The sequence below is a fragment of the Phascolarctos cinereus genome, unplaced genomic scaffold, assembly GCF_003287225.1.
Source record: "Phascolarctos cinereus isolate Bilbo 61053 unplaced genomic scaffold, phaCin_HiC Scaffold_7;HRSCAF=346, whole genome shotgun sequence".
Classification (NCBI taxonomy): Eukaryota; Metazoa; Chordata; class Mammalia; order Diprotodontia; family Phascolarctidae; genus Phascolarctos; species Phascolarctos cinereus.
Window position 1 is genome coordinate 169,219,700 of NW_027556180.1, and position 19,075 is coordinate 169,238,774.

At 34.5% G+C, this 19,075-nt stretch overlaps 1 protein-coding gene across 1 annotated transcript in view; it reads right to left on the bottom strand.

Annotated features, from left to right (window-relative positions):
- TUBGCP3 (tubulin gamma complex component 3) overlaps positions 1 to 19,075 on the bottom strand; it is a 135,541-nt gene that overhangs the window by 65,262 nt on the left and 51,204 nt on the right. Inside the window, exons 6-10 of the mRNA XM_020965160.2 lie at positions 17,927 to 18,099; positions 11,740 to 11,858; positions 10,621 to 10,746; positions 1,910 to 1,975; positions 1,179 to 1,311 (exon numbers count right to left, since the gene is read on the bottom strand). Of these exons, the coding sequence (XP_020820819.1) occupies positions 1,179 to 1,311; positions 1,910 to 1,975; positions 10,621 to 10,746; positions 11,740 to 11,858; positions 17,927 to 18,099 (617 nt within the window). The remainder of the gene's footprint in view (positions 1 to 1,178; positions 1,312 to 1,909; positions 1,976 to 10,620; positions 10,747 to 11,739; positions 11,859 to 17,926; positions 18,100 to 19,075) is intronic.

Below are 19,075 nucleotides of genomic sequence, written 5' to 3' on the forward strand. Positions count from 1 at the left end.
TATTCTCCTGATAAATCTAGAATATTACAGTCTCAGAAGACTAGAAATAATAATTTAAGAGGCAATAGCAGCCATAAAACAGGCTGTAGAATGTTACTAACAATGACTTGAAGGTAAGAAGTCACATAAAATATATTATCAATCATAAGTATTACCAAAAAGGGAATGAAAACAAAAGATAAGAGATGAACAACCAAGTGGTACAACAGTACTCCTGACATATTCAAAGTATAAGAGGAAAGTCTTCAGTATATCAGGATGATCTTTTATAAGGAACTAATAGAAAGAATAACTCTTGTGCAACAAAAATCATGACAATTAAATCACCAATTCAAAGTCCTAAAGTTCTTATGCAATAAAAATTATACAAGATAAAAAGATGTGGAGGGAATACCCATTACAATGAAATCACTGATCCAAAGCACAAAAATTCTTTAGTATACACATTTGACTAAAGCATGGGTATACACCTTGCAAAAGGATAGAAGACAGATAATTACTGGATAAAATCCTCATTGAAATGCTTTTATAGCTAAATATAATTTTTCATTTCTTGATAACTAGGAATTTCTTAGAGTATTCTTTTATACTATATTTTATGTTTGCATGTATAGTTATAGTATTTATAAAGCTTTAGTCTTATAGATGTCAACAAAAGGATGAAATGTCTTTCTTGTCATATTCCATACTTATCAGACACCACAAGAACTCAGGATTATTTGTATTAGACAAGCTCCTTGAGGGCAAACTTTTTTATATTCCCTATTACAATGCTTTGAAGTGAACTTAAAAATAACAAGGAAAATATGAAGGAGGTTTAGATGCAAAATAAAAGAATGTCAGGGAGAATAACAGGGAAAAATAGAAGAAATTAAGATTATTCAAACTGGAAAAGATAAGACTAATCTTTCCTACCTGGATTTTATTTTATACTCCCTTAAGCAATACTGAGAATATTCTCAGGACCAGGAAGGCGACAGTTATGCTCTTTTCTGTGACAGCTTGTTTTTTGTTCTAGATCTGTAACTTAATCTGTGCGAGAAACTTATCCTGTGGAAACTCCTTCCACTGATGCAGCCTGGCCACATTTATTTGTAATTTAAATGGTCTTACAAGCCTTACTGACTTTAAAGTGAAGCAAGTATGAGAAGAATATTTTCTAAGAAATGAAAAAAGACCTTGACAGTGATCAACCAGTGCTGCAAGGGTCTTCAACCTTATTTTAGGATCATATGTCCAGACTAGGAGACGACGAAGTGTTAAGCTGCTTTCAAGTCCCAAATTTACACCTTGATCATCCTCTAGCTGAAGCTGGGGAATAAAAGAGAGAGACAAAAAATAAGAACTAATATTTTTTAAAAATTAACTAACGTGTTACATAATTTCCTATTTTATTTAAATTGATTTTATGAAATTGATTCTTCTAATTTTAAAAAGTGATTAAAGATGTTTTTGATGTGAGTTGTACTAAATTTTTTTTAACTTCTGTATTTACTGTTAAAAAAGGATGACTCTCTGGGAAGGGAAAGAGATTAAAAGTAAATATAAGTGATAGTAAAACAAAAGATTATTATTTTTAAGGAAGAAAATGATAAAAGAAAGGGCTCAGTTTGGGGAAACTTCACTAATTGTCTCAAGCAAGACACAAAGAATCCATTAAATATAGAGAAACAGGGCACCTTAACTATCCCACAGGATTTCCTAAATGTGATCCTAAAATGGAACTTTGCTCTCAGCTCTGGGATATGCCAAAAACTAGATGCTTTCTCCAGGCTACAGTGAAAAATTTTACCAATTAGATTTTTATTTTTAAAATAGGCTAATTTAAAATATTCTACCCAGCTACAATCATTACACATTTGAAACATTAAATAATAGGAATTGAAAAAAAATGTAAATATCATTATACCTGGGAGTGTAAAACAGAGAGCAGTCTATAGTATTCTTTAAGTTCTTGATGTAAGCAGCACAAAAGCTCTGTATAGGAAAAAAAAAGTACAATAAATCTATTTGTAGCATAATTTTTAGAGCAGATTAGCATATTAATATACTTAATTATACAGAAGTCTTTGAAGAAAAAGCATCTGGTGTTTTTCACCTTAACTCATTCTTAAATTGTATCACATTTTATAATACATGGGATTCACTTTGGTTTAAATCTTCATTAAGATATGCCATAACTCATGATATAAAATTCTATCTACTTCCAAATATATAACTGATGGACGCAGGGAAGATTGAAGCTAACTATTTTCTTTATTTTCCTTCCTTCTTTTTTTTTTAAATTTTTCGAACACCACTAATACAGAAATCTGTTTTGCATGGCTTTATGTGTATAACGGGTATCATATTTCTTAATATATCAATGAGTGGGAGAGGGGATAGAGGGAAAAATTTGGAACTGAAAATAAAAATTAAATTTCTAAATTATATAAAAAAAGATATGCCATAAAATCACTTTCTTCTCAACTCCACCTCCAAGTTGGATTTCTTTAATTTTTCCTCTCCTCTCCACACTTTCTCTTTCAAAGGTCTGGAGAATGTTGGATTTCCCATCTTCCCATCACTATCCTAACAGAATCCCCAGGACTGCAGAAGCTCGTAGCACTGTCTGCATTATGAGTTGAGGGAAAACTGGACACAAGATTCACCATGCTCAAGGAGAACTTCTTGAACATACCATGAGCGAGAGAAAAGGATACCCAGCAACTACGATCTGAAAGTTACCCCTCCATAAACTTGAGCTCATTTTCCCCTGGACTCTATATATTCTTGCAAGATATTCTGTAGGGAGGGATATTTTCTACCAATCTTTCTTACTAAACTACCTTAACAATACCCCTTTCTAAAAGTTACTTGAGGCTAGCTAAATTGATGTTCAACTATCTTGGGAGGAAGCACACAAGTGAGGGTTCAAGACAATGTCATTAGAAAACCATCTCCAACTCCTCAGGGTGCACCCTATAACCCTGATGGGAAGATGTAGCTTTGCTCTGAACCCAAAGGGTTCTATAACACAAAAAAAGCTAAGAACCCCTGGTTTAGGTCTTCATAGCCTCTTACTTAGGCTGTTACAGCGGCCTCCTAGTCGGTTTCCCTTCCTAAAGTTTCTCTCCAATCCAATCCACTCTCTACATAGATGCCAAAGAGTTTTCCTTAAGTGCACATCTGAATATATCACTCTCCTACTCAATAAATTCCAGTAATCCCTCTAGAACTAAATATAAACTAGCTGGTTTTAAATCCTTCACAACCTAGCTCCAACCTCTCATTTCAGCCCTATAATACATTATCCCTACCCCTACCCTACATTCCAGAGCCAAAAAAAGCACTAGACTTCTCTCTGTTCTTTACACAGGGTACTCTTCCGCCAGTCTTTGCACTGGCTATTCCCAGTGCCTGGGAGGAATTTCTTACTCACCTATATTAATAAAACTGCTCAGTTCTAGTAAAATGTAGATTAAGACTTCTACACAAATTTTTTCCTGATCTGTTCAACTGCTAATGCTCTCTCTCCCTAACTTTGTTGTTATTGCTGTTCAGTCGTTTTTCATTCATGTCCAACTCTTTATGACCCCAAGATTCTGGAGTGGTTTCCCATTTCCTTCTCCAGCTCATTTTACAGATGAGAAGCTGAGGCAAAAATAAGTGACTTATCCAGGGGTCACAACAGTTAGTAAGTGTCTGAGACCGGATTCAAACTCATAAAGATGAATCTTCCTGATTCTAAGCCCAGCGCACTATCCATTGCACCACCCAATTGCAGTCTCTCCCTAATTAGTTTGTATTTAACTACCTTGCATTTATTTTATACTTATGCAGTTATCCCTTCCACATCACAACTTTCCCCATCACGGTTTCAATATATCACGGGCCAGCATAAGAAATTAAATGGGAATTTTGGCGAAGTTTTACAGAAGCCACAGATGACACACGAAGGCCAGCAGACAACACAGAAAAAGTTTAGAAATTCAGAAATGCATTATACATATATATGTATATATATGGGGGGGGGAGTGAGTGTATTGTATAATATCAACCCAAATTTTATAATAAGGTATTGTAAACACCCCATAAAAGAAAAAGAAAAAAATTAGATTTCTCTGGTACAAAACGAGGGCAAAAAATTTTATGCAGATTTTCCAGATCACAGGGCAACCTCACCTTTAAACCCCATAATGCGGAAGGGATAACTTAAACTGTATATGTATGTGTTGTCTCTCTCTGATACAGCATAAATTTTTTGAGGATAAGAACTGTTTCCTTTTTTGGTGCATATTCCCAATGCCTTACACTGATTCTGGCACATCATAGACACTTAATAAAGGTTTGCTGACTGAATGAAGATTGACTGTATTCCAGACATGGTGGTATACCTTACATGAATTCATGGCAGTAGGGGAAAGAAGGTCACATTCAAGGAATATCTGTAGAGCAGTTGGCTGAAACACAGAATGCATTAAAAGGAATATAATGGAATAAATAAGAAGCATAATTGGAACTAGCTGCCTTAAATATTGGGCTGAATTTATAATTCTGCCTAGTGGCAAAAGAGAACCCCTTAAGTTTTTTAGCAAGGGAGTTATATAGTCAAATAATATGTATTAACTCTGGAAAATAGCTGGATGAATAAATGAATGAAAAAGCATCTATTAAGTACTTACTATATGCAAAGCAATAGGTATATAAATAGAAAAATAAGGCAATTCTGCTTTCAAGAAACTCACATTTTAATTGGGGAAAAAATTAGTGTAAATAATGAATCCTCTGAAGTGGCTGCACATACTTGAATTCATACTATCAAAGTTATAATTATGTAAAATATGATCACTGGTTCTAGCCCAATGGAAATATGCAGTGTGAATTCAAATAAAGTCACCACTTCAGGAGATTTATTATTTGCACTAATTGGGACCTAGGCTTTATAGAAGTGTATAATGGAACTATACAACAGAAAGGCCTAGTGATCCTTAGGGTACAAAAGGATAGATGGTAATGCATGTTCTTTACTGTCATTTCCATTAGTGAAAGCACCTCTATTTCTGAAATTGGTAATGGGAAGGGATTTTAAAAATGCCAAACAGAGGAACCTATATTTGATCCAAAACAATAGAGCTTCTTGAAGAAGCATGTGACAGAGTCATCCTATGATTTAAGAATACCAATTTAGTAGCTAGGTGAAGATGGATTAGAACTGGAAAAGACTAGAGAAAGGGGGAATAATTAGGAGGTTATTGTAATAGTCCAGACAAGAGCTGATAGAGGTCTCAAATAGAGTGGTGGTAATGTGAACAGAGTAAAGGTAATGGATAAAACACGTTGAAGAGGTAACATATACAATGAAATTAAAAATAACGGCTAATATTTATATAGTGCTTACTATGTGCCAGGCACTGTGCTAAGTGGTTTACAATTTTTATCACATTTGATCCTCACAATAACCCTGAGAGGTAAATGTTATTATTAACCCCATGTTTCAGATAAGTAAATTGAGGCAAACAAGGTTAAGTGACTTGACCAGAGTCACAAAGCTAGTAAGTGTCTAAGACCAGATATGAATTTAAGTTTAAATGACTCCAGGTCCAGCATTCTAGCCACTGTGCCACCTAGCTGCCTGAATGAATGAATAAATGAATACGTGAAATGAGAGACAGTAAGGCATGCTTTATACTTCCAGAAGTTAACACTGTGCCTGGCACAAAGCAATCATTTAATAACGCTTGGTGACTAACTAATATGCTCACAGTACTCCAAAAAGTTCTCAATAAGCTAGAACAACAGCCCGAAGCTAACAAATTTAAATTTAGTAGAGATTAATATAAAGTTCTGAACTTGGATTCAAAACATCAACTGTACAAGAAAAGGGCTGAAACAGCTATTACTAAAAAAATTAAAATCTATTCTTTTAAAAAAAAAGCCTCAGTGAACTGGAGTTTCAATATCAATAGTGTGACATGGAAACCAAAAAAAAACGAATGCGCACATGGCCTACATTAATAAAACATTAACCTGCAGAAAAAAGGAGAAGAGTTTTACACTAGGTTCTTGTTTGGTCAGGCCTCTTCCAAAGTAATGTCAAATTATGTTCACCATTTAGAACAGACACTGATAAGCTGAACCATAGAGGCTAATCAGAATGGTGAAAGAATTTGAAAAACATTCATATAAAAATGAGTTGACAGAAGTAGTGATGAAAAATAAAAGCCTAATTTAGGGCAGGAGAGAAGGTAGAAAGACAGAGAGAACATAACACACTTTAATCACTTATTCTACTAGGCCCAGAAGCTAGAATCAGGAGTTATAGGAAGAAAAGTTACAGGAAGATGGATTTTAGTTAAAAATAAAGAAAATTTCCTAAAAATGAAAACTATCCCAAAATGGTATGCCCTGAGTTGATATGAATTTAGATGCATTTAATTCCTTGTCACATTGTAAGCTCTAACTTCTATATAAACATCAGGTATTTTAATTTTATACATCAGTAATTATCATATGCTAGGTGTATTATATTTATATATATATATGTACATATATACATATGTATGTATATATGTTATTATACAATAGATGCTTACCAAATATTTGTCAAATGAAATGACAATATTTGAAACGTCTGAAATCTTAATAGATGCTTAAAATGTTTTCTATAGAAGGCAAGCATTTCCACTGAAGAGCCGAAAACCTATTCCAACAGCACACAATGGATCAGGGCCCATTATTCTAAACCTCTGTAAAGCACTATAATACTAAGTACTTTGGCAATGGTCAATAAATATATAATGATAATGATTCTTCTAGATTAATTTCCACAGAAGTCCTACTCTAATGCCTCATCGTGGTGTGGAGGGGATTCTGGGTTCTAAAAGACTACTGTTTAACTTCTGTCAGGTTCTACCAAAATGGAAAGTTCTCCAGTACAGGACCAGCAACAGACCATAACAACTTTCTGACAACTAGCTAAGTATGGCAAGGCTCAACAGCAGCAAGCTGTCCACTAAAGGATGAGGTTTTTGGCTATGGTGACTCATAACACACAAAAGCACTAAATGAGCCTCAGTCTTACGTCATCTCTCCTACTTCCACAGTATAGCTGACAAGGTAAAAAAAGAACAAACAGTGATAAGTATCAATTTTGCGACTATCTAAACGATTAATTTAAATGCTGGTACTTCATTTTCTGAGTTGATTATCTGACTATATGCAGACAGATGATATTAAAATAATTTCCACTTTGGTAAGCAGTTGCTTCCAGTCTATTAAAATAAGAGTCAATTTAAATGGTCATTTTTTTTGTGTGTGAAGTCATTTGAGGCTTGTCTTTTTTTTTTAATTTTGCTTTCAGTGCATTTTTGACTCTTCTTTAAAGTCATTCCTGATATACAGGTGGAAGGCAGAACAGGAGAGAAAATATCCAAACCAATGAGATCAAATTAGTCCATCCAAGTCTCTCCTTGTGGTAGATCACTGAACTAAAAAAAGAAAGAAACTAGATGACATTCATTAAATTTTATGCGTATTATCCAGTACATTTTTCAGGGATGATCAATATGTAAAAAGAGTCTCAAAAGCTAATATTCTTTGCAAATTTAACAATACTAGTTTGACAATTAATCATCACATTACCTACTTAAAATCATCCATCCTCATCTTTCCAATCTACCACCAACAGTCTTAGGGCAAAAACAAACACTATTTTAAAAAATCAACTAAAAGACACTCCTGATCTGACTGCTAACTAATCTTAGAAGTTTTAAAAACACAGAGAATGTGAGTATACCGATTTTCTGATAAACTACCATTACTGACACCATACTTACTTCCAAGGAATGAAGTCAAGAGTTGGGAGTCTATATTTAAAACTTAACTTCAGTATTTACTAGTTATTGAACATAAATAACTTCACATCTTTAAGCCTCAGCTTCTTCATATGTAATATGGAGATGATACTACTTGTCCTATCTACCCCCCAAGTGTTTTGTAAACTCTGTGGCATTATATCAGTCATAGCTGAATACTATAAATATTAAAGTTTTGCAATGGTCATTCTCCATGCCTGAAATGCCCTCCCTTGTTCACATATACCTCACCCAATCCATCTCTTCCTTCAGTCTACAGCTCAAACATCACCTTTTGCACTAAGCCTCTCTTAATCCTTTCAACAGCTTGTGCCCTCTCCAACAATTACCTTGTATTTATTTTGTATACACTCATATACACTATCTCTTCTGAGGAAAATGGAAGGTTCTTAAGAACAAGAGTTATCTCATTCTATATATCTGTTATTTCTAGCACCTAGCCCGGGTGCCTAGAACAGAGCAGGTACTTAAAAAAATGTTTCCAGTCTGATAGATTGCAAGCACCTATGACTTTATCAGTACAGAGATTCCCATGAGTGAAACAAGTATAATCTCCTCAAGACCAACAGTGTCTTGGCATATGTATCACTAAAAGATTCATCCACTGGTGGCCAACCCTCTGGTAATCAGCCAGCCTCTCCCAGGTCCTCCAATAAAAACCATCCTGTCTTTGGATCAATGTTTGTAGTCCTTCTAGCTTGGAAGGATCAGCAAGGCTTGAGTTCTGGTGCCTTCTTGAATCCAGGGTCACTGCAGACCATGAGGATGAATTAAAGTAGGACTCAGAGTGGAGAATACTACTACATAATAAAGATATGCAGGGTTATAACACATTACTAAATGTATGTGAGAATAAAAGTTCTCTAGAGAAACAAAAAACTAATTTCTCCTGCCTTGGCTCAATGAGGCCACTATATAAAAATGAAAAATTTCCAATTCTCAAGAAGCATTTTCTTTTCAAATAATAGGAATAAAATCAAGGTTATTGGGAATAAAGCTTGACTAAAGTATTTATAGACTTCTTTGCATATTACACAATTTCCTTTCTAGTGATCAGATATTACATAGAAATAATTTAAAATAGCAAAAAATATAAAACCTAAACTTAGAGTAAAAAACCACTGGACTAGGAATGAGAACATTAGGAGTACCTTTGTCATCTATCAGCCATGTGACCTTGGGTAACACACTTAACCTCTCTAAAGCTCCATTTCTTTATCTGCAGAATAAGGAAAACAACATTTCCCCTGTCTACTTCACAGAACTGTTCAGAGGATCAAAAGTTAGAACAGCATTCTGAAAGCTATAATAAAAATAAATCTTTAACACAGGTCTGCTTAATTTTTTTATTAAGCTATCATTGTGTTTCTTTTGCTTTGTATCTAACACATGGTTCAAATACACCTGTGACCTAAAAAACAAAAATAAAAAAAATAAAGGCAGAACTGAATTAGGAAGATTTAAACTAGAATAATCTACAATGAAATTATCAAAAGTACAATGCAATCTCCCTATAGTAAGTAGTAACAGAAACTCATAGAATCATAAAATCACAGAATGTTAAAGCTAGGAAAGACACAAAGTCATGTAATCCAAATCTTTATATTATAAATGAGGAAAATTAATCCCACACAGATTCAATAAAATACCCAGTTACACTGCTAATCAATAGCAAAACAACTCATCTACAATATTTTGATTCTTTTCTAATTTGAGGTTATTTCAATGCACACACAGCAATTTCAAAATAAAACTACTGACACTAAACTAATTAATGAATTGTCCTAAAAACTCCTTCTCTACTTAGTTTACATTTACAAATCAATCTGGGTAGCCATTGTGTACATTAAATGTATTAAATATACAATATTTGAAAGGCAAATTTAGTCTTCTTTTCTACTTCACTTCTTAAGGCCTCAATTTCTTCATCTGAAAATAGAAGGAGTTGGACTAGATGACTTCTAAGGTCCCTTCTAACTCTAAAATTTAATAATTTTGCTTCTTCAATTTTCCTAGAGCACTTGTCATGATATTTTCTTTGCCCCTATCATATTCCACCTTTTATCATACTTACCTGTTACATAGCTCACTCTCTCCCCTTCCCACAATTAGATTATAAACCACTTGAGGACAGAGAATTTGTCTGTTCTCATCTTTATATCTTTCCAGGATACACAGTGGATAGAGTACTAAGCCCAGAGTCAGAAAGATCCGAGTTCATATATAGCCTTGAACACTTACTAGCTGTGTGACCATGGGCAATTGACTTAACCTCTATTTACCTCAGTTTTCTCAATTGCAAATAATAATAGCATTCAGCCTCACAGTACTTTTTGTGAGAATCAAATTAGCTAATTTGTGTAAATGGCTTAGCATAATATAGCAAGTACTTAACGAATGCTTGTTAGCTCTCTCCCATACCTACCACAGTTTGCTGACTTGAATTTCTTGAATAAGAAAAACACGAATGTCACTTTTTTGCTCAATACATGTATAAATCAAAATGTTCACTTAAGACTCACAATGAATAGACTAGACCCAGCTCAGATTTTTTTTAATTCATGGTTCTAATATTTAATACAAGCAAAATCTACACATATGACCCTACATTTCATTTACCTATTGTATCAAAAATAGTTTTTTAAGAAATACTGATTTTGAATCAAATTAACTCTCTTCCTTGTCATAGTGGGAAATCAGGGAGAGGAAGCATTTGTCAAAGTGAAAGAAACCAAAGAAGTACTTATATTTGTAATAAACATACCTGACCTACAAGTCCAAATGCTCGATCTAAACTCCTCTGGTCCGTGTATTTTCTAATTTTATTATGCAGCCATCCTAATTCAGCAAGTCTTATTGTCGTATCTCTCAAAGATCTGGTTAGGTTTGCCTAAAAATACATAACAGTAGTTAACAATTAAAAATCTAGGTTTAAAAACTAGAATTTTGAAAATCATATTTCTCAAGTACTAATGTCAATAACTTTTTAATGGCAATCTAAAGAAGGAATAAATTGCTTCAACTAGTTAAAAACTAAAATTAGTGAATACTAATTAATTACTAATTAGTGAATCATCCTTAAAAATGTAAATAAATGTATCAGTAGACACAGGACCAAGAGATAAGTAGTTTAAAGACAGTGACAAAACAGCCCCCTAGGTTGGCTTTAAAAGATTTCATTCTCAAACAATATTAGAAAAAGATCATGAACTACACACTTTTCCCCCTTCTTGTTCTTGCTCAATAAATATTTTTTGAATGAATTTCTCTGTAATTCTACAACTAGTGCGCAATCCATTCTTCAGTCATCCCCTCTAAGGACCTGGCAAGCTATACCCAATGTACACTTACTTCTTCTCTACCACCTGGCCCCAAGTGCATTTAAACTGGTTTATGTGATTGAAATCTACTGGGCTGAAAGTGACATCTTCCCTTCTTTATTTATTGGAAAATATAAACCAATTCTATCTGTACCTCAAATGTAATCTCAAATCAGTAGCAAAGACAATAACATAAGAAACAACATAAGTCAATTTTGTGGCATTGATACTCAAAGTTGAAAGGTGGAGTAAAATAGGAGACCAAGTACTCAACTAAACAAAAAACTACTTCACACTAGTCATTATAGTCAAACTGACTTTAAAAAGTGTCTTAAGCAGTCAAAAACAAAGGCAAGTAAATTTCTAAGATCAGCAGTCTCAAGCCACTGCCTGAATCCCACATTTCAAGAAAGGGTAAGAGACAAAGGCTACTGTGAGCATGGGCACCATCACATCAATTTCTATATGTCACTTTTTCCCTAGTCCCCAAAATATATTACACAATCCCAAAGCCAGGGCCCCAGGCATTTTTCCTTTTTGAATGTTGCAATATATAACTATACCTTTCCTTCAACTTTATAGCAATTTTCAGAATTGCTCATTTTGATGTATTTGCCATCAATTCCCTGGAAGACGTACAAAATATCTCTTACAAGGGCTGCTTCAGTTATTTCTATAGCACCTAAAACAGAACAATGTTAAAGTATATTTAAAAGCAAATTTACTTCATTTTAAGAAAAAAAATCAAATTTTAAATTATATCTGACAAGAAAATTCTGTCTATATAGGTTACCAAAAAAAAATGGGCTTAAATGAAAAAGAAGAAATAGGGTTAACAAAAATTATCTTTATGAGAGAAGGAAATCCTAGAAACCAAGGAAAGTGTTTCCAAGGAAGATCATGGAATTGCTTCCTAAAAACCTTTTTAAATTAAACAGGAAAAAAAATAGAACAAATGTTTATTCTACCAATATGGTTTCCAAGAAATATAGGGAGGAAGGAAAGAATTTAAAAACTTTTTGGACATAGTTCCATAAATACCAAAATATGTGCAGCAGCATTTCTGTGGTAGCTAGAAATCTGAAAACAATGTAGGTGCTCATCAATAGAAGAAAAGCTAAACTGTGATGTAATTGAATACTGCAATATAAATAACAGTGAATATAAGGAATTCAGAAAAACAAAAGAAGACTTCTACAAGAGAATAGTTTTGCAAACCTAAAGAAGGCAAAACAAGGAGAACAGTATCAACAATGATAACAAACAAAGGAAACAGTTGAACTCAGATTCAATACAATGATTTGGTCCCTAATGTTTTTGAAAGCTAATATGTAGGTCCCAGAGAAGAGATGATAAACTATGCTTCCCTCCTTCCTACAGTTATGGAATTGTTACATGGGTATAGTCACTGCGTTTGTAAATAATTAACTTTTCCTTTGTCGCAAAGGACTGATTTATTGGTGTTAGTATATATCAGGAAATGAGGATGCTATAAAAGACAAAAGGCATCAATAAAACTTTTTCTTTTTTAAGATGATGGTCTTCAAGTTTTAAAGTGTCAAAAGTCGAGAATAATCAATGTTGGAGAAGCTGAGAAAAGGCAACTACATAAATGTACTGTTGGTAGAACTGTGAATTATCCAACCATTCCAAAAAGTAACTCGCGACTATGCTAAGAGAAAGACTAAAATGTTCATACCCTTCAACCAACTATTTTGGCATAAAATTCCAAAGGTCAAAGACAGAAAGGCCCCCTGTATACCAAAATATGATATCCCAGTTTTTGTAATGGCCAAGAACTGGAAAGAAGAGTATTACGCTTTTCTCTCACTGTCCCCCATCCTGGAATGCTATCCCCCTTACCTTTGCTTCCTGGAATCTTTCAAGGCTCAATTCAAATCTCACCTTCTGCAAGAGGCCTTTCCTTGTCCCCTCTTCCTCCCAACCCTCATTGCTAATCACTTCCATGTGAAATTATCTCCTATTTACACTGTGTATGTGTATGTAGTTGTTGACAAGTTGTCTCACCCAGTAGAATGTCCTCCTTGAAGTACCATGTTTTTGCCATTCTCCAGTATTTAGTTCACTGGCTGGCACACAGTAAATACTTAATAGACGCTTTTTGATTAAGGAAGGAGAAGAGGGATGCAGTTAGGTAAAGATCCAAAAAGAGAAGAACAGAAGTGATATTATCATTATATTGGAAAAAAGGAAGCTCAAATAAAGAACAATATTACTGCTCAGGGTAGACAGGAAACTGTTAACATGAAGGAAAAAAAATTTCTGACCTCTTTTTTGCTTCAATTTTTCATCTGCCAAGTTAAATAATATTAGGCCTGGAAAGGTCAAGTCAAATATAGCTACCACAGAGTGGAAACTGAAGATAAGTAAGGAGACAAAGGAATGCCTAACAGCCATCAAAGAGCTCAAATCACAAGACACAAATCTGAGGGTTTTAGTACACTAAAAGATTAAAAGTAGAGTAAACTATAAGTTAACAAGGCAACATAGCAGCCCATGTGCTCTTAGGCTACATCAAGAGAGGCATCATGTCAAGCTATGGATATGATAGCTGCATTGTATTCTACCTTGCTTAGATGTTTTTGATGTTACATTTCAGGAATTTTATCAACAAACTAGGTAGCATACAAAAGAAGGAAAAGAGAATTTGCAAGGAGAAAAATTTAGGCTTGATGTAAGGAACATCTTCCTAAGAACTGGAAATAGGCTGCCTGAGGGCATAGTGGGTCCCATCACTAGAGATCTTCAAGCAAAAGTAAGGAGTACAAGAACATTTATTAAGTTGTGTAGAATAGATTCTTGTTCAGATCCATGAAAAACTGTATGGCCTCTGCAACCTCCTTGGCTGAGATACAGTAATCCTATGAAAGGTACACCGAATGTATGTAAGATAACAAAAAGGTCTGCAATTCTTATCAATGCAATGATAAACCATGAGTCCAGAGGGCTAAAAAAGAAACATGCCACTTAAATCCTGCCAGAGAAATGATGGGCTTAGAATGCAGAATGGGACAAACATTTTTGGAAAAAGCAAGTGTGGGAACTTATTTGGGTATATATTAACATATGTTAAGGATGATTTTATTTTTCAGGGTTTTTTTTTTAATTGTTTAAAGAAGGGGACAGCCATAGGAGAAAGAGTTAATATTCAGAAAACAAATAAATTAATGAATAAATAAAAGTGAATGAATAATTTTTTTAAAGGCTAGAATTCCTGGAATAGGAAAAAAATAGTAGCAAAAGCTAAAAGTTAAAATAATTTGAATGAAAAAAAGATTAAAGAAATGATAGAAATGTCAATTCCAGTAGGGAAAAATAACCTAAAACTCTCATGTGTCTAACAAGACATGAGACTGGAATGACAGAAACATAATGTTAAAATACTGGCAAATATTCTTATTTGACTAAAAAAAAGGTAATAAACTTGGAAGAAAATAACCAAAGTAGCAAAAAAAATGATAATAATCACACAAAAAATTAAAAGGCCATTTAATTTGGCATTCTAACTTTTTGGTTTAAAAATCACTTCAGCAAAGGAAAATTCCAGGAACCATCTATCTGTTCCCTAGTACAAATAAAAAACTCTTAGGATAAGCACCCCTTCAAAAAGTAATTATTAAGCATTTACTATACATTAGGTGCTAGGAATACAGAGGAAAAAGTAAAAGAGCCCACTAGCCAGGAGAGACAAAATGTAAATATAGGTATGTACAAAATAAACACAAGATAACTTGGGAAAACACTAGAATTTGATGGGATTAAGAGAGGCTCCACATAGGATGTGATGCCTGAATTAAATTTTGAAGGAAAAGTCATAATTCTAAGATGTAAAGGTAAGAGGAAAATTCATTCTCAGCATATGAACAGATAGTATAAAGATATAGAGATATGAAATTAAGTGCCATGTTTGAGCAACTGTATGGTCATTTTGGCTGGACCACAATGTGAGGGAAAGAGATTAATACATAAGAAGGCTAGAAAGGTAATTTGTGGCCAGGATGTAAAGGGCTTTAAAGGCCAAAGGAGTTCATATTGGATCACAGAAATAATGAGGAGCCAGTATATTAAGTAGAGGAATCAGTAACTGAAACAGTTTCTGTACTTTAGAAAAATCCCTTTGGCAGCCATATGAAGTAGAACTTGAGGAAAGATTTGAGGCAATTAGGAAGGTTGTTCTAATAGTTGCAGAAGAAAGTAAATGAGTTAATAACTCAGCAGACTAAGATATAGGACATATGAGTAATAGCGGTGTGAATGAAAAGAAGGGGCCAGATATAAGACATATCATGGAGGTAGAAACAATAAGATCTGGCATTTACTGGATATGTGGGGTGAGTGACAGTAAGGAGGCAAGAATGACACCAAGGCTATGAACTAATGTAGTCACCATTCCTTGAAAATAAACAAGAAGGTTGTGGCAGCTAGGTGGCACAGTAGATAGAGCACTCGCCCTGGATTCAGGAGGACCTGAGTTCAAATTTGGCTTCTGACACATAACACTTACTAGCTCTGTGACCCTGGGCAAGTCACTTAACCCCACTGCCTAGCCAAAAATAAATAAAAAAATTTTTAAAAAAAAGAAAAATTTTTAAAAAAAAAAGTTATGTTTGAGAGAGTAAGGATAATGAAGTCTGTTTTTAACATTTTGAGTTTGAAACATCTACAAGATAGCCAATCTGAATGTCTGACAGGCAATCAGTGATGTGGGAATGGCACTCAGGACATCAGGTCTTATTATATTGATCTGGAACATACAAAGATCTGAATCCTTCTGAACCATTCTCCAGGTTATCTATTTGAACCTGCCATTTCATTCAAGAAGAAAGTTAAGTAGAGATGCAATCAACAGTTCTTGGAGCTTGGGTGTGAAACAGAAGGAAGAAATAACAAGACCTAGCCATCACCTTTGTTAAAAATCCCACAGTCTTTGAATATGCCATCACACTTGTTTGGAGCAAAGAGATAAGGAACACAACTTCACTGCCCCTTGTCCAAAGCAGCAGTGAAGGAAGTACGGACATTAGCATTACATCTAAAGCACATCATAAAATGCATCACTGGTCTGGTACTTAGAAATCATCTGGCCCATCCTCTTCCTTTGATTGATGACAAACATAATGTCCAGAGTGGTTAAAAGACTTGCCCAAGGTCAAAGGGGTAGTTAAGGGCTATACTGGTTCAAGAACATAGGTCTCTTGAATCAACATTCAGTGCTCTTTCCATCATACAGTCCTCAAAATAGACCTGAGATTCTGGTTGGGAACCTTAACAAAACACTGGCATTGGGAAGACCCTTCATTCATGCAATAAATATTTATGGTCATATGATTATAGAGGGCTCTAAGACAGCATCAAGGTCCAAGGTCTCTCTAAATTCTCTCATTCTCCTCCCTACACTTACTCTATACTCAAGCTAATATGGACTGCCTGCCAAGCCCTGTATATTTCCTGCCCTTTCCTACCTCTGGACCTTTGTCACACTATTATCTCCCTGGGGGTAGCATGTTCTCCCCTCCAAGGGCTGAAATCTCATCCACGCTCTTTTACAGCTAGCTAAAATGAGGCCCTCTCCTCCATGAAGCCTTCTTGGAAGCCCTCAATGGATTATGGTCTTTCCAACTTTATACCTGATCTACACTTTGTATATACCTTTCTTATGAACTCACGTGACTTTTTTTAATAATAACATCAAAGAATTTGGTGTAGTGGAAATTGCTGGGTTTATAATAAAAATTTCTTGGTTCATGTCCCAAATCCAATCAAATCTTGATGAAGATTTTTTTTCTGCTAGAACCATTCATGAAATGGTATAAAGCACGTTTAAGGGCTGCAGTCTGAATTAGTCAAAATGTATCCACATTTATCCCTGAAATACTTACTATAAAATATATTTGTATCTGTCTTATTTGTATGCGCAAGGATCGTGTTTTTCTATTCTATCTCTTTCAGCATCTAGCACAGTACTCTGCACATAGGCATTTAATAAAAGATAGTTAAATGTTAAGTGGGAGCTAGAATAAGAAGCAGAGGGGGGCAGAGTAGCCTGCAAGCTAAGAGATCCTATAGCCAAGGGGCAGTTTGCATAAAAATGGGGTTTGCAATTACCATAATTCCTGTGGTTGAAGCCAAGGTCAGGGTCCAGGATATCAGGCCAAATTAAGAGGACATGGGCAAGATTTTTAGTCTGAGTAGGAAGGTTACTTTCGGAATTCAGAAGTCAAAGCTGAACGAGAAGGCACAGACAGAAGCAGAGTCTGAGCATTTAGACAAAGATCTGAGTTTAAATTTCAAATACTGTAAGAGGAAATAGGTAAGAGAAGGGAAAAGATCTAGATTCCCAAATCCAGAAAAAAGCAAAACAGCAGCAAGGTATAATTGTTGATTCTAAGGAGTGGATTGTGTGACCTCTACTCTGATTTTAAGCAACCTTCCTAGAGTGGGCAGATAAAGGACAGCAGATCAAGGAAGCATTCTTATAAGTGCTAGTGATTTTTCAAAACAGCGTTAGTTTCTCTAAATCCTCAAATTTCTGACTGGCACACTATTCCCTTACATTCTAGACAATTCCAAGTAATACCTGGAGGATTCTCATGGTCTAAAGGTTAGTCTCTGAGAAATACAAATTTCATCCATTTTTCCACTTTTAAGATTTAGTAATGATCTGCACCACCACGATTTAGCAATTCATTGAAGGTTTAGAAAAAATGATAGCAATATATCCTTACTCACCACTTGTATCTGCATCTCTTCTTAATCTTGTCACATTACGAGAAACTGTGTTTGGCAGGCCTTTTGAGGTAGCAGTTTGTAAGGAAGGCTGATTTGCAGTTAACGTCCATGCAAGACGTGACCCCAACTGCTGTCGAAAGCAATCTCCTACTCCTGTGGTTTGATAAGATTGTCTAAAAAGATGAAAACACATTTTACACTTACAATTAACCAATAAATGTACTGAAAAGCTAGGAGTAAAATTCTAAAAAATAATTAATTTAAAATAGAAAATAAACTTAATTTCTAGATTACTACAGTTAATCTAAGACCCAAAGATAGCCCAAAATTAGCTGTTCAAAAGTAAGTCCTAGCATTAAACTTCCTTGGCATTCTTGAAGTTGAAGAACAAAGAGGGGACATAACTTTGATGAGATTCCCAGTCTAAGACCAAACCAACCACCAATACTGAGTCCTAAACATAAGCTCTATGAGAGGAAAGAATGTCTTATCTCAGTATCTTCCCCAGCAACTAACACAACACTTTGTCCATATTAGGTGCATAATAAATCATTGCTGAAATACTATTCTGACTGGCCACATATTAAACATGCCAGATTATCTCATGCACAATGAGTGAGCAGCTATTTGTTTACTTTAAAAAGAGAAATGTATTCTGTACCTATATGTGAAAATCATGTAGCTGATAGACATTTGTCATCTTTTGCATCTTTGTAATTTACTGTACCATTCATTTGTCACTATCACTTGTGTTTACATACAGAAAAAAATAAGAATATGGTGAAGCTATTACTATTATATGCCTGTCCAGCACTTAGCACAGTGCCTGGCACATAGTAGGAACTTAAATGTTTACTGACTAGCTCAGGCATCTGTTTGAGAGGTTCTGAAGTTCTTTTTATTTTTAATTTTCATTCTGAACTTAACACCCAAAAAGTTCATTTCCCTATACATGAACACAAAAAGAAGACTCTGAATGAAACCATATTTCTTTTCATAATGCTTAATTTTAAAAAAGTGTATTATACATTCTACATGATTTTCAAAACTGCCCTGCTTCTCTGTGTTTTCTAATTAATTTTCATAAGGACATTGTTACAAAATATTTCAGTAGTCCTCTTTTTGTTGCCATCACTAATACTAACCCTT